This window comes from Cynocephalus volans, chromosome 7 (assembly GCF_027409185.1).
Source record: "Cynocephalus volans isolate mCynVol1 chromosome 7, mCynVol1.pri, whole genome shotgun sequence".
Classification (NCBI taxonomy): Eukaryota; Metazoa; Chordata; class Mammalia; order Dermoptera; family Cynocephalidae; genus Cynocephalus; species Cynocephalus volans.
Genome location: NC_084466.1, coordinates 133,805,773 through 133,818,157, shown reverse-complemented (window position 1 = coordinate 133,818,157; position 12,385 = coordinate 133,805,773). Strand labels below are relative to the sequence as shown.

General features: G+C 43.5%; 1 protein-coding gene across 3 annotated transcripts in view; it reads right to left on the bottom strand.

Moving 5' to 3' along the window:
• The window catches only part of CNNM2 (cyclin and CBS domain divalent metal cation transport mediator 2), a 145,220-nt gene extending 139,843 nt beyond the window's left edge, over positions 1 to 5,377 (bottom strand). For all 3 annotated transcript variants that reach the window (XM_063102680.1, XM_063102678.1, XM_063102679.1), the window contains exon 1: positions 3,757 to 5,377. In XM_063102680.1, the coding sequence (XP_062958750.1) occupies positions 3,757 to 5,377 (1,621 nt within the window). The remainder of the gene's footprint in view (positions 1 to 3,756) is intronic.
• Positions 5,378 to 12,385: the final 7,008 nt, after the last annotated feature.

Genomic DNA, 12,385 nt, shown 5'->3' with positions numbered 1-12,385 from the left:
TACTTCTTCAAATCCACTTCAGAGTAGACAACTGGGGGGTTAAAAGCCCACAATCTTTTGTTAGGAAGGTTTTGTCAGGCAACTGAAAAGCCTCTAGGTGCTTTTCCTTCCCCTACACAATTTTGTTTTAGACAGTCTTTATAAAATTCTCATAATCCTCTTGTGGGATTTACTGAGTTTATTCTCTTATTCAGATTTATTAAGTAACTATAAAACTAATAGAAGAAAAATAGAAAGACTGCATGGATCATAGAGGGGCAAAGTTGTAAAGGATGCTCATTAGCAATCAATTATATAGGTAGCTACAAAAAATGTACATAAAATCAAGATTAAAACACAAAACTGAGTTTGACAAATTACTGTGTGACCCTGCAACAGAAACAGATAAGAAACCAAGCGTGAAACATTATTATATAATTTAGCTATTAGAGAAAAACAGTTGTTGAATTCCCATTAAAGCAGCAAACTAGTGGCCAAAAAAACTGATTGGTTTTAATGGCAAAAATGGGGACACCAATTCTTATGCACAACATCATAGAAGCATTGGGTTTAAAGCCATATGTATGTTTAAAATCATTTCTGTGTCTATTGCCCAATAGGCTCTGATGTAATGTTTTGACAAAAGACCAAATCTCACACTCAGTAAAAGAGAAATGTAAAGTCAGGAGCAAGGGGACCAGTATAATAAAATGGTTAAGAGAACAAGTTCTGCTGTCACACAGACTTGACTTAAAACCCAAACCAACACATTACTGTGCACCCTTGAACAAATCATTTAACCTAAGCTTCAATCTCTTCATTTGTAAAAAGGAGATAAAGCTTTATTCAGCTATTATGAGATTTAAACAAAGTGATTCATGTAAAGCACTCAGACCTGTACCTGGCACAGAGTAAACAGGTAAGTAATAATAATAAACATCACCAACATCATGATCAAACTGCAAAATTAACATCATTACTATCTTCCAACTTCAAGTAAAGCTAAGAGTTTCCTGGTAGCCAGGCAAAAAAGTACTAATCATGAGAAAGAACACATTCATGAGACTTAAAGGTAGCTTTTCTTTCCACATTACAGAACCTTCTATTTCTCCACTCTTATTAAAGAATAACTCAGACTAATTCTACAGCTATATACAGGAAAGGCTCCAATACATTCTTAATTAGGGAGGGTAATTTTCAATGAGATCTGGATTAATGATCTAACCAACTTAGAGGAATTACAGTTGATACTGTTGGGGATATTTGTTCTGTTCTTGTTTTTTGGTAATGGAGAAGTCAGAAGAGAGGGAAAGAGAAAAAAAAGCCTTCAAAACAACCCACATGCTATTATTCAATACAGAAAAACAACAGAAGGTTGACTGTTAACATTATGTCATAACTGAATTATAAAATGAAGAAGAAAAAAGGTGAAATGTTTTAACACTTACATAGAAAAGAATATAACTGATAGTAAGGTTAAAGTGACCAAACCCATCAAAAAAAGATCCAAGAAAGGGAAGGATGAAAATTCAATTATCCTCTAGTTTAAGTAGCAAACACTCATTCCATCTTTTTAAGATCATAGCTTAAATTTCTCACTTGCAACCAACTGTGTTTGCCTGCTGTTCCTAAAATGTCACTAGCTTGAATGCACCTTTAACTTGTACTAACTACTTAACCAAATACATCATTTTGGTTAAGGACAAAAATAAAATCTTGTGGTTATTTTCCTAGAATTCATGAGAAAATATCACTTAATGAATACATTTCGAGAAAAAATACTTTGAGGTGATTTGGGGGGAAGAAAAATTCCTTTGTTCCTCCTGAAAATGTCATAAAGAAAACTGTTCAAGGACAACCAAAAAAATTTTTCAAAATAATGCAAATTTTGAGTAGGATCAGAATTAATGAGCTGATCTACATTATCAGAGAAAAAAGATAGAGAAGTAAAGAAAAGACTCCAGCAGAGTACAAACTAGTGTTATCAATCCATCAGTAGATGTGCAAAAATTCTGAATAAAAAAATTATACAATAAATTATCTGTATTAATATTGGGAAACCTAGCAGTAGAAAGAATTTCAGAGGCTTTTTCAAGCATTTCAGGATATTTTTCTGCATTATAGATATTACTGCAAAAGGAAAGAAGAGACTAGTTAGATGTTCTAATTAACAACACAGCAATGAAAGAATGACACCCCCAAAAAAGCTCCATCACCTAGAGATACTGGACATTTTCTTTTCAGTATTTAAGAATCCCAGAAGAATCTCCTTCTGCTTTTAAATGCAAATTACCAATCTCTGAAGCACATTCTGCTCTACTCCTTTATATGAAAATCACTGCAATGTGATTCTGTTCTAGAGAGGGCACCATTCAGCCAGGAAAATGGAATTAGGACAACCACAGACTCTATGAGTACGTTCAGATCATCACACCCAGTGAACTGTCACCAGGTACACACGGCCTTTTTCAAGGGAGACCACGATCAGTGATCTAAATTCTATTTGAGGAAGGAAAACTTAGTTTTGAGGACTGTCAGGTCGTAAAAGGTTACATATACATTTCAGTACGGGAACATGCACTAGCATCATAGCTATTAAAAAACTCAGCATCCCTTGATTTTCAAATAATACTAGCTATTTACTAGAAGCTTTCAGAATTTCAGTAATAATTGTACAAGCTGCTATTTACTTCTTTCATTACCTGGTAAAACAAACAAAAATTACCATAGTGCAAGAAATAATGTTCTGGGTAAGCTCATCAGACTCTCACTTCTTCCTCTTCCCTGTTAAACACCCTAGAACAGTGAGAGTTGACTTGGAGACATACTTCAATTTAATATTATCAGGTGAACATGGTTAAAAAGAACACTTTTAAACTGGAAAGAGTCAAGAAATAAATGAACTATAATTAATAGAGGGATTCATCCCAGTGTTAAAGGTTCAAGCTTTCTGCTTAAGCCGCTGTGTGATTTCTGTGACTTGGTTTGGGAAATTTTACAAGTATCTGTTGTCAAGTAAGTGTAAACAAATAGTGAAGAAAGCCAGACAAGATACAGCCTTATAAAGGGTTAACTTACTAACTCTAGTCTTTCTAAAATTATATACTAATAACTAATTTTAGGTTTTTTAAAAGCCTGTTTTCTAGCTAAGCCAAGTCACATCCAAAATGAGTGAATTTTTTGGTGGTACTTGGCTTACCCCAACTCCTATCCTCAAAGGCAGACTTCAATCTTCCCCACAGACTGCCAGACAACCAGGAATAGAAGCTATAGAAAACGCACTTCCAATCTTTAAAACGCCAGTGTGGGTGTTTAAGGAGAAAGAAAAGGATTCACTGAGTTTAGAAAATCTATTTAAATGTTTTCAAATGCCCGCGATTTGAAATGTACATGTCAACCAAATAGCGTGGCATTAGCCAGTCCCTATTTTAGTCTACCCACTCAGAACCCACACAATGAATTCAGCAGATCCCTTAGGACCAGAGTTCCCGGGGGGGGGAGGGGGGGGGATTAATATGCACAGAAATTACGAAGCTTGATTTTGATAATGGGAAAAAGTAAGTGATGGTAGTCTTGCGCTTATAACGAACCTAGAAGCGCTTACTAGTTCAATCCGTCCCCAAATCCATGCCACCCCTTCAACTTTGCAATTAAGAGAGAAAAGGAGAAATTCCGGTCAACTCGCCTTGGGGGGTTGATCTGAGGGTAGAGGACTCAAGTAGGGAGGAGGATGGAGAGAGAAAGAGCAAGCCAACGAAAGACACCAAAATTTCCCACCTTTCTTAAATTCTTCCAGCATAGCGTCCAACTTCGTGTCATTGAAAACAAAGTGCAAGGGGTGGTTATAAAATCTGGTGATGGTTTTCAGGGGAGTGCAGTCGTCTGGATCCACGAAGGCCAAGTCTTTGACAAAGAGCAGGTCCACGATGTTGGAGCGCTCCCCCTCAAATACTGGAATGCGAGTGTAGCCGCTCTCCATGATCTCGGACATAGTGTTAAAGTCCAGGATGGCCTCGCCGGTGATCATGAAGCAGTCCCGGAGGGGAGTCATCACGTCCTCCACCGTCTTGGTGCGGAGTTCCAGCGCCCCTTGAATGATGTTCAATTCTTCCTTAACGAGGTCGTTGTAGGGGTCGGTGACCCGGAGCATCTCCAGCAGTTTTTCCCGGTTGTAGACGGTGCCTATCTCCTGGCCCAGGACGCAGTCCAGCAGCTTGCTGACCGGGTAAGAGGCGGGGAAGGTCATCATCATGAAAAACTTGGTGAGGAAGATGGTGTTGGCCCCTACAGCCAGGCCATGCCGGGAGCAGATGGCCTGGGGCACGATCTCCCCGAAGATGACGATGCCGATGGTGGAGACCACCACGGCCACGAGGCCGGAGCCGGCGATGTCGTCGAGCAGAATGGTGAGCGTGGTGTTGACCAGCACGTTGCCCAGCAGCAGCGAGCACAGCAGGTAGTTGCCCTGCCTGCGCACGGGCTCGATGCGCTTGGCGTAATTCTTCTCCTTCTCGGTGCCGCAGTTCTGCACGATGCGCAGCTCCATCGGGTCCAGGGCCATAAGCCCCAGGTTGAGGCCGCTGAACATGCCCGACAGGCACAGCAGCAGCGAAATGAAGATCACCTGCAGCCAGAAGGGCAGCAGGAACTTCTTCTCCTCGCCCACAATCATCTTGGTGTCCTCGCCGTCGTGGTAAATCCAGGTGGTTTCGGCCCACGGGGGCGGCGGGAGCCCGGACACCCCGGAGCCGCCCTTGCCCCCGACGGTGCCCCCCGCGGACCCCGGGCCGCCGGCGCCCAGGGCCGGCGTGGAGAGCGAGGTGCACAGGTAGTAGGACTTGCTCTTCTCCATCTTGCGCAGCGGTTTGATCTCGATCTCGATGATGCCCGATGTACGGCGGTTGAGAATGATGTGGGGCAAGATGATGATGTCTGAGGTGCGGATGCCGCAGCGCTGGGGGCCGCTGTCCGGCTCCGGCGGCGCGGGCCCCCCTAGCCCGCGCTCGCCCGGGCTGTGGCGCCGCCGCTCGTGCTCAGTGAAGGCGATGCGGGACCACGTCTCGTTGTTGATGTTCTGCCCGTACACCCGCAGCTTGACCCGGGTCCTCTCGCTCACCCGCAGCGCCCCCCCTTCCATGAACGACACGTCGTTCGTGTCCTCCAGCCGCAGCCCGATGATCACAGTCTCCTCGTTCTCGCCCGCCGTTGCGCAGCCGCCCGCGCCGCAGCAGCAGCACAGCAGCAGCAGCGGCAGCAGCCGCCCCGCCGCCGCCCGCAGGACTCCCCGGCCGCGGGCGCTGAGGCTGCGGCGCGCCGCCATCTTCCAAGTGGGCAGTACGGCGGCTGCCTGCCCGCCCGCCATCTTTACTTCGGGTTCACAAGCGCCACAGCCAATCATAGGGTGGCTGCTCCAGCTGGGGCTTCATCATTCCCACCCGGCGGCGCGAGCTTAGGCACCGGCCCCTGAGCGAGACTGCAACGGAGCGTCTGTGCCCAGTGCTCTGCAGTCCGTCTCCCTGACTGACACTGACTCGCCCAGGCCAGCTGAGGAACCCCAAGGCTCACGGGAGGGGGGAAGGGAGAGGGAGGAGAGCGCCCGCCGATCCCGGGAGAGGCAGGCCGGCCAGCCAATCACAACCGGGTGCCCGCCCTCCCAGCCAGGGGGCTGGAATGGGGGCGTGGCTATGCGCGGCGCTGAGGACCAATGGCAAGGTAAGTGGGTGAGGAGTTGAGAGCCAGCGTCCTCCTCAGCACGCCAAGTTTCCAACTGAAAGGCGCGTGACTCTTGTGTATGTGCGAGGGAAGGAGGCGTGGCCAGCTGGGACCCGAAAGCCAGTCAGAAATGAGAGCTGTTGGGAAGGGGGCGGGGCCTCCCGTCCGGCTACCAATGGAAAGGAGCCGTCCGCGGGTCTGGCGCTTCCCAAGGGGGCTCTGTAGTAGATCCCGGTGCCTGGCTTGGCCAGGTTGGGCTAATTCCCTGTGGCGTGAGGCGGCCCGATCTCGCTGCACAGCCTTGCTGGTTGCCAGGCTCAATGCCCGTGCAGGAAGGGCTGCCCGAGAAACAGACTAGGGACGGCTTAGGATGCACACAGCGTAAAAAGAAGCCGGGGTACCGGCCATTGCCTCCCACACCACTACTCGTGCGCGCCCTTCCGCCGGGGCAAACGGTGGCGGGGTGGCCCCGGCACCGCAGCGGATCCGCGCTCTCAGTGCATCTTGCTTCTCCGTAGGGGACGCGCGCCCTCTGCGGCTTGCGGTCAGGTGGCGCCACCTGCCGGCTGCACAGGCGTCCTACAACGCTTTCCCGATCTGCCGCAAACCCCAAAAGGTGTCCTGGAGTTAAGAGTGGGAAGTTTACAGGGACAGTTTCCCAAACTTCCTAGTCAAAAGAATTTTCACATAGTTTTGGCAAAAGTATATATTCCTTGGACTTCATCCCATACCTGCAGAATGGGAAGGGCCCAGAATCTGCATTTCTAATAGGTACCCAGGCAAGTTTGGAAATAGGAGGAGGCAGACATCCTAAGCAGACCCAGAAAGGCTCATTCTTAATCACACAGACCAAACCCTGATAGTTTCATAGGTTGCTCGGGAGCAAAAAATTCTGGAGACTTAGCTCCCCAGGGCTTCCAAGCCCACTGTAGCTGGAAAAGACGCGGTAGCAAAGTAACCAAATTGGTCTTTTTTCGAACAATTATTCAAAAAATAATTGCTTCCCTACCTTTTTTTTTTTTATATATTCTACAAGTACATTTTCTTCCCTTTTTGTAAACACATCAAACATTTCTCACTTATTTCTGGTATGAATAATTTCAGGGATGACTGTAGTGGCCTCCTAAGTGATCTCTCCCCTTCTACACCTGCCCCTTGCTCCTCTCAGCCCAGCAGCCAGTGATCTCGTTAAATCAGATCCTATTACTACCTCGTTTGAAACCCTCTGCTGGTTTCTTATCATCACGGTAAAAGCCAAAGTACCTACAATAGGCCACAAGACTCTAAAGGGTCTGCTCTCTCCCCTTACTTCTCTAACCTCATCACCTGCTGCTCCAGCCAGGCTCCTCTAGCTGTTTCTCAGTCACTCCAGGGATAGTCCCCTGGGAGCCTCTGCACTGGCTGATTCCTGTGCTTGGGACTCTCTTCCCCCAGATGTCACCATAGCCCCATTGTTCATCTCCTCCAAGGCTTTGCTCAAAAGCCACCTTATTTTAAACTTGCAAAAACCACTCCCTATGCTCCATCTCTGCTTTATTTTTCTTCAAAGCAAAGATTACTCCCTAATATACTATATAAATTATGAATTTGGTTTATTATCTTTCTCCTTCCACTAGAACTTAAGCTCCCTGAGGGCAAAAATTTTATCTCTTTGTTCACTGCTGTATCACCAGGGCCTAGAACAATGGTAGGTATTCAATGTTTGTAGAATGTTAGAGAAATGAAAGAAATTTTATTCTCATTACTTCAAATGTGCCAACTCTAGTTTCCAGCTCTTCAGTTTCTAGTGCTGCTTCCTCTACCCCTAATTCTCATACTGCTATATCTGAAAAGTAAGTTCAGATAAAGAAAACGATCAACAGGCTTGGCATGCATTTGTAAGAATGGCATTATGAAAATTTAGAAGAAAAATAAAGTTGGGATTTTTAGGGATATCTGACAAAGGTTAAGGCTAGACATGGTCCTTCTAACTCAACTGATTGAAAATGAAGCAGTTTTAACTTCATAAAAAGTGTGAATACAAGTGTGTTTTAGGGAACTAAGAGGGAAAACAATCAAAGGCTCTCAAATGCTGAATGTACACATTTGGAATAGGAGTGTGGGGAAGGGGTTTGGGGAAGAGCTTGCCAAACCTACAGACATTGCCTGTGCATTTCAGAGAAAGCTAGAACAGTCAGGGAAGTGTGGCATTCAGCAGTTTAGAAATTCAGGACTTCTTAGCAAAAATGTCAGAAAGGACCAGTCCAGACAATTTACATGTAAAATAAACCAAGTTCAAATTCACATGGGATTGCTGAGTGATGTTTACACTGGGTGGTGGGTGGGTTATATTCTTCATGTTCGCCTAAGACACACAGAGCAACCTAGATACCTAAAACAAGTTATTTTTGCTTAGCAAGAGGAATCTTCCTTAAAATTCGGAGGCTTTTGGGCCGGCCCCGTGGCTCACTCGGGAGAGTGTGGCGCTGGTAGCACCAAGGCCGTGGGTTCGGATCCTATATAGGGATGGCCAGTGCACTCGCTGGCTGAGCGTGGTGTGGATGACACCAAGCCGAGCGTTGCCATCCCCTTACCTGTCAGGGAAAAAAAAAAAATTCGGAGGCTTTTTAGCTCAAGGAGTTATCCTCTCTAGTGAGGATTTGCTGGTGAAGGCTTACGGTGATTTCTGAGGGCTTCTCAACCTGTCCATCTGTATGAATAGAGAGCAGGTCAACACCTGCTTCTAGGGATCTCTTCTGAAACCTGGAAGAAAAAAAATACAACAAAATCCTGAATTCTGATCATATTTCACCTCCGTAAATGGCTACAAAAGGCCAGAGATTGCTAAATGGTTGCTGCCAATGTCTAATCCTAGTTAGGTTCTAACTTTAATCTTAAGCAAGTCATTTAGATAAAGCCAGAAACTCCTAGCAAATACTTTCCCTAACTAACTCTTGCCAGAATCTTTCACTGGACACTAAGGGGGAAGAGTGACTGTTCAATTTTCTCATCTGCAAAAGATAAACTCACATGTCTGTAGGTTTAGGATTTGGGGAAAGCACTGCATCCAGACCTTAAAGTCTTTTAAAATTTGATGAATTTGATTTTCTTAAAGATTGCAAGTAAAACACCAAATGGCTCTCTACACATTTTCTTTCTCAACATAAAGCTCTGATTTTTTATAAAAGCTTTTGTTTTTTCAAAAAAATTGCCTAGTTGTAGAGAAGATTCAAGTTATTGCTTCAACAGTGACATTTTCATTGCACCAAAACATAAGGCCTTCTGAGGAAAAACAGGAAATAGAAAAATTCTGGGGTTACCCAAACTTTCCCTGGAATAAAATCTGTTTTCCCTGAGAGGGATTTCTCAGAAGTACCACTATCTACTTAAGCACATAGAACTCTTTTAGCTAAAATGAGAATCTATCACAACAGTTGGCCAAAAACACCCCAAAGTAAAATAAAATCTGCAATGCCATTTACCATCTTGAGAGGACTCATCAGGCCTTTCATTTAGGGCTTTCCCATTTCCCTCCTTTTCTGGACATTTTCTGGACTTTGTTACCAGGGTCAGAAGAAAAAGAAAAACGTGGCTTTTTGATGGAGTTGTAAGAAAAGCTTCCTCCTTTGAGAAGGGTCCAAGCTCCTTCGGTGCTGCCCTTTCCAGAATTTTAAATATTGAACCATGTGAATATTGTCTATTCAAAAATCTACATTTAAAAACTACATTTGAGAAGCAAGGAAGAGATGGGAAATAAGGAAGACTCTGATAGGAGGATGGTAACTCTGAATGGGACCACATAAGGAACGCTGAATGTCCAATTCTGAGCCCTGCCAGAAGATTCAGACCTGCAAGGCTCTGACAACAGAACTTTATGATTATGACTCTAGTCATAAAACACCAGTTTCCCTATACCAGCTGAGTGCATTCTCATGGTCTTTTGTCCTTATCTTCCAAAGCTAGAGCTAAAATTCTAGTCCACTAAGTCACACCCTTCCGTGCATAGACAAAACAATATGTCAGATCCCAGGAAAAAAAATTCCACTCTTATTTTTAGTTGCTCTGTGCTGTGGCCTGATTGAATTGTATACCTAAAGTCCATCTATTAGAAACTTATTTCCCACTGTACCTGTTGAAGGTGGAAAATCCTATTATGGTAATTGAAAAATGGGGCCTTGGGGCGGTGATTAGATTATAGGACCATGCCATAATGAATGGATGAATAATGGTGGTCAGGGATGTGCTTCTTAGGGCATTAAAAGAAGAGCATGTGAAAGGTTAGTCTCTCTGTTCTCTCTGCTCCACCATTTTATTGCCATGTGAGACCTCTGCATTGCTGTAAAGCCACCACCAAGATCCTCACCAGATGTTTTCCCTGCACTGTGGATTTCCCAGCCTCCGAAACTATAAGCAATAAATTTAATTTTCTTTATAAACCACCTAGTTCCATGTATTTTGTTATTAGCAATAGGAATGGGCTGATATACTCTAAAATACCTATTTATTTTAAATATCACTGAAGGGAAGATTTAACTTATTTCTCTCTATTTGTTAATACATCTCCTTAATTCTCTGCTTCCTCTTTAAATTTTAAATAAGTTTGTTTTATTTCTCACCCAATTTATTTTTTCCCTCTTTTATTTATATATTTATCAACTAATATATGATGTGTGTCTAGTAAATTCCAAGCATGACTAGGCATAGTGGAGCTACAATATTAAATCAGAGGTTACTCCCAAAGCTTACTAGTAAAGAGGTCAGCAAATGTGTACATAAATAACTACCTAATACAGGACAGAACATCAAATGTCTTTGAAAGAAGTACAAATAAAGTGGAGGAATTGAGGAAAGTTTCATGGTCTTTGAGTTAGTCATTGAAGAATAGAGGTTTTAGATATGTTAATCTCATGAGACTAAGAGAAAAGTAAAAAAGATTTTTTAAAAAATTAAAAATAGACTTGCAATGTAAGAGCTGTTCTAAGAAGGATATCTTAGTCTGCTCAGGCTGCCATAACGAAATACCATAGACTGTTGGGCTTAAACAACAGAAATTTATTTTCTCACTCTCTGGAGGCTAGAGGTCCCCAATCAAGGTCCAGCAGGGTAGGTTTCTGGTGAGGGCTCTCTTCCTGGCTTGCACATAGCTCCATTGTCCTCACATGGCCTTTCCTCTGAGAAAGGAAAGAAATGGAGAGAAAGCCAGCTTTCTGGTGTCTCTTCTTATAAGGACATTAATTCGATTGGATCAGGGCCCTACCCTGATGACCTCATTTAACCTTAATTACTTCCTTAGAGGTTCCATCTCCAAATAAGGTCACTGAGGGGGGCGGGTATAGGGCTTCAACATATGAATGGGGGGAGGGGGGCACAAACATTTGGTCCATAACAAAGGGATTGAGAAATAAGAAAGAAAAAAAAGCATTCCAATGGCAGAAGAAGTATGAAATGATGCTGGAAAGGGAGCAGCATTTTTGGAACATCATATGGTTGAATTCGGATCTATAACCTATGAAGAGGAACAGCAGCAACAATGTTGGAAAGTTGCTTGGGGTCAGTTTGTAGGGGTTGAATGCCAACTTTAGGAGTTTAGATTTCACTCTGTAGGTACTTGTGTTATAAAAAGTTTTAAGTAGCAGAATGATATTATAGGAAGATTAACCTCACAGGTACCAGTCCAGTGATGCTGAGGCCCTGCTGATTTAGGAATTTGGAGAACTCCTGCCACACAAAGTAGAAAAAAAAAACTTCACAGTTTATAAAGCACTTTCTCATGTATTATCTTGGACTGACCTTCACAATTAGGAGTAAGGGATAGACCACTGCTCCAGGCACACACAGGACAAGGAAACAAAGATAAGCATACCATGTCACAGGAGCCCTCAGAAAACCAAGATGGGACACCACAACCTCTGTTCAGGAAGTCCACACCTGGATCACAGCTACTGCCACTGGGGTCTCAGTAGCAATCATGCATCTTAGAGCAACCATCCAGTTTCCCAGGTTGGCCTGGACTCCTGATCACAGGTCAGATTTCCCGATACATTTTTTTTAACTTAAAAAAACTGTGACATTGGGCCAGCCCGTGGCTCACTCGGGAGAGTGTGGTGTTGATAACACCAAGGCCACGGGTTCGGATCCTATATAGGGGTGGCCGGTTAGCTCACTGGCTGAGCATGGTGCTGACAACACCAAGCCAAGGGTTGAGATCCCCTTACCAGTCATCTTTAAAAAATAAAAATAAAAATAAAAAATAATAAAATAATAAAAAAACTGTGACATATAATAAATACATAAAAGTGCATAAAATATAAATGTGCAGCTGACCGTGTAATTTATCATCCAAAATAGAACCCATTTGAAAGTAAAAAAAGGGTACCTATTAATAATTAACCCAGTTTAAGGCTTAAACTGACCCAGGCAAAGACTAGGTTCACTTTATAGTAATTTATCATGGTAAAGGTAACTATCCCCTAGTTAATAAAACCCCTATATATCTATCCCTTCCAGATCACATCCATCCGCCTCTATCCTAGATGTAACCTCTATCCTTACTTTTATGGTAATCATTTCCCTTTTTAATTGTTATATTTTTTAATTTTGGAATTCCCTAAAGGAGAGCAAGGACAAACCATATAATACAGTGATATAGGAGTCAAAGGACCTAGTTCTGGTCTTGTTTCTAACACTTATTAGACTGTAACCCCATCATACAAAT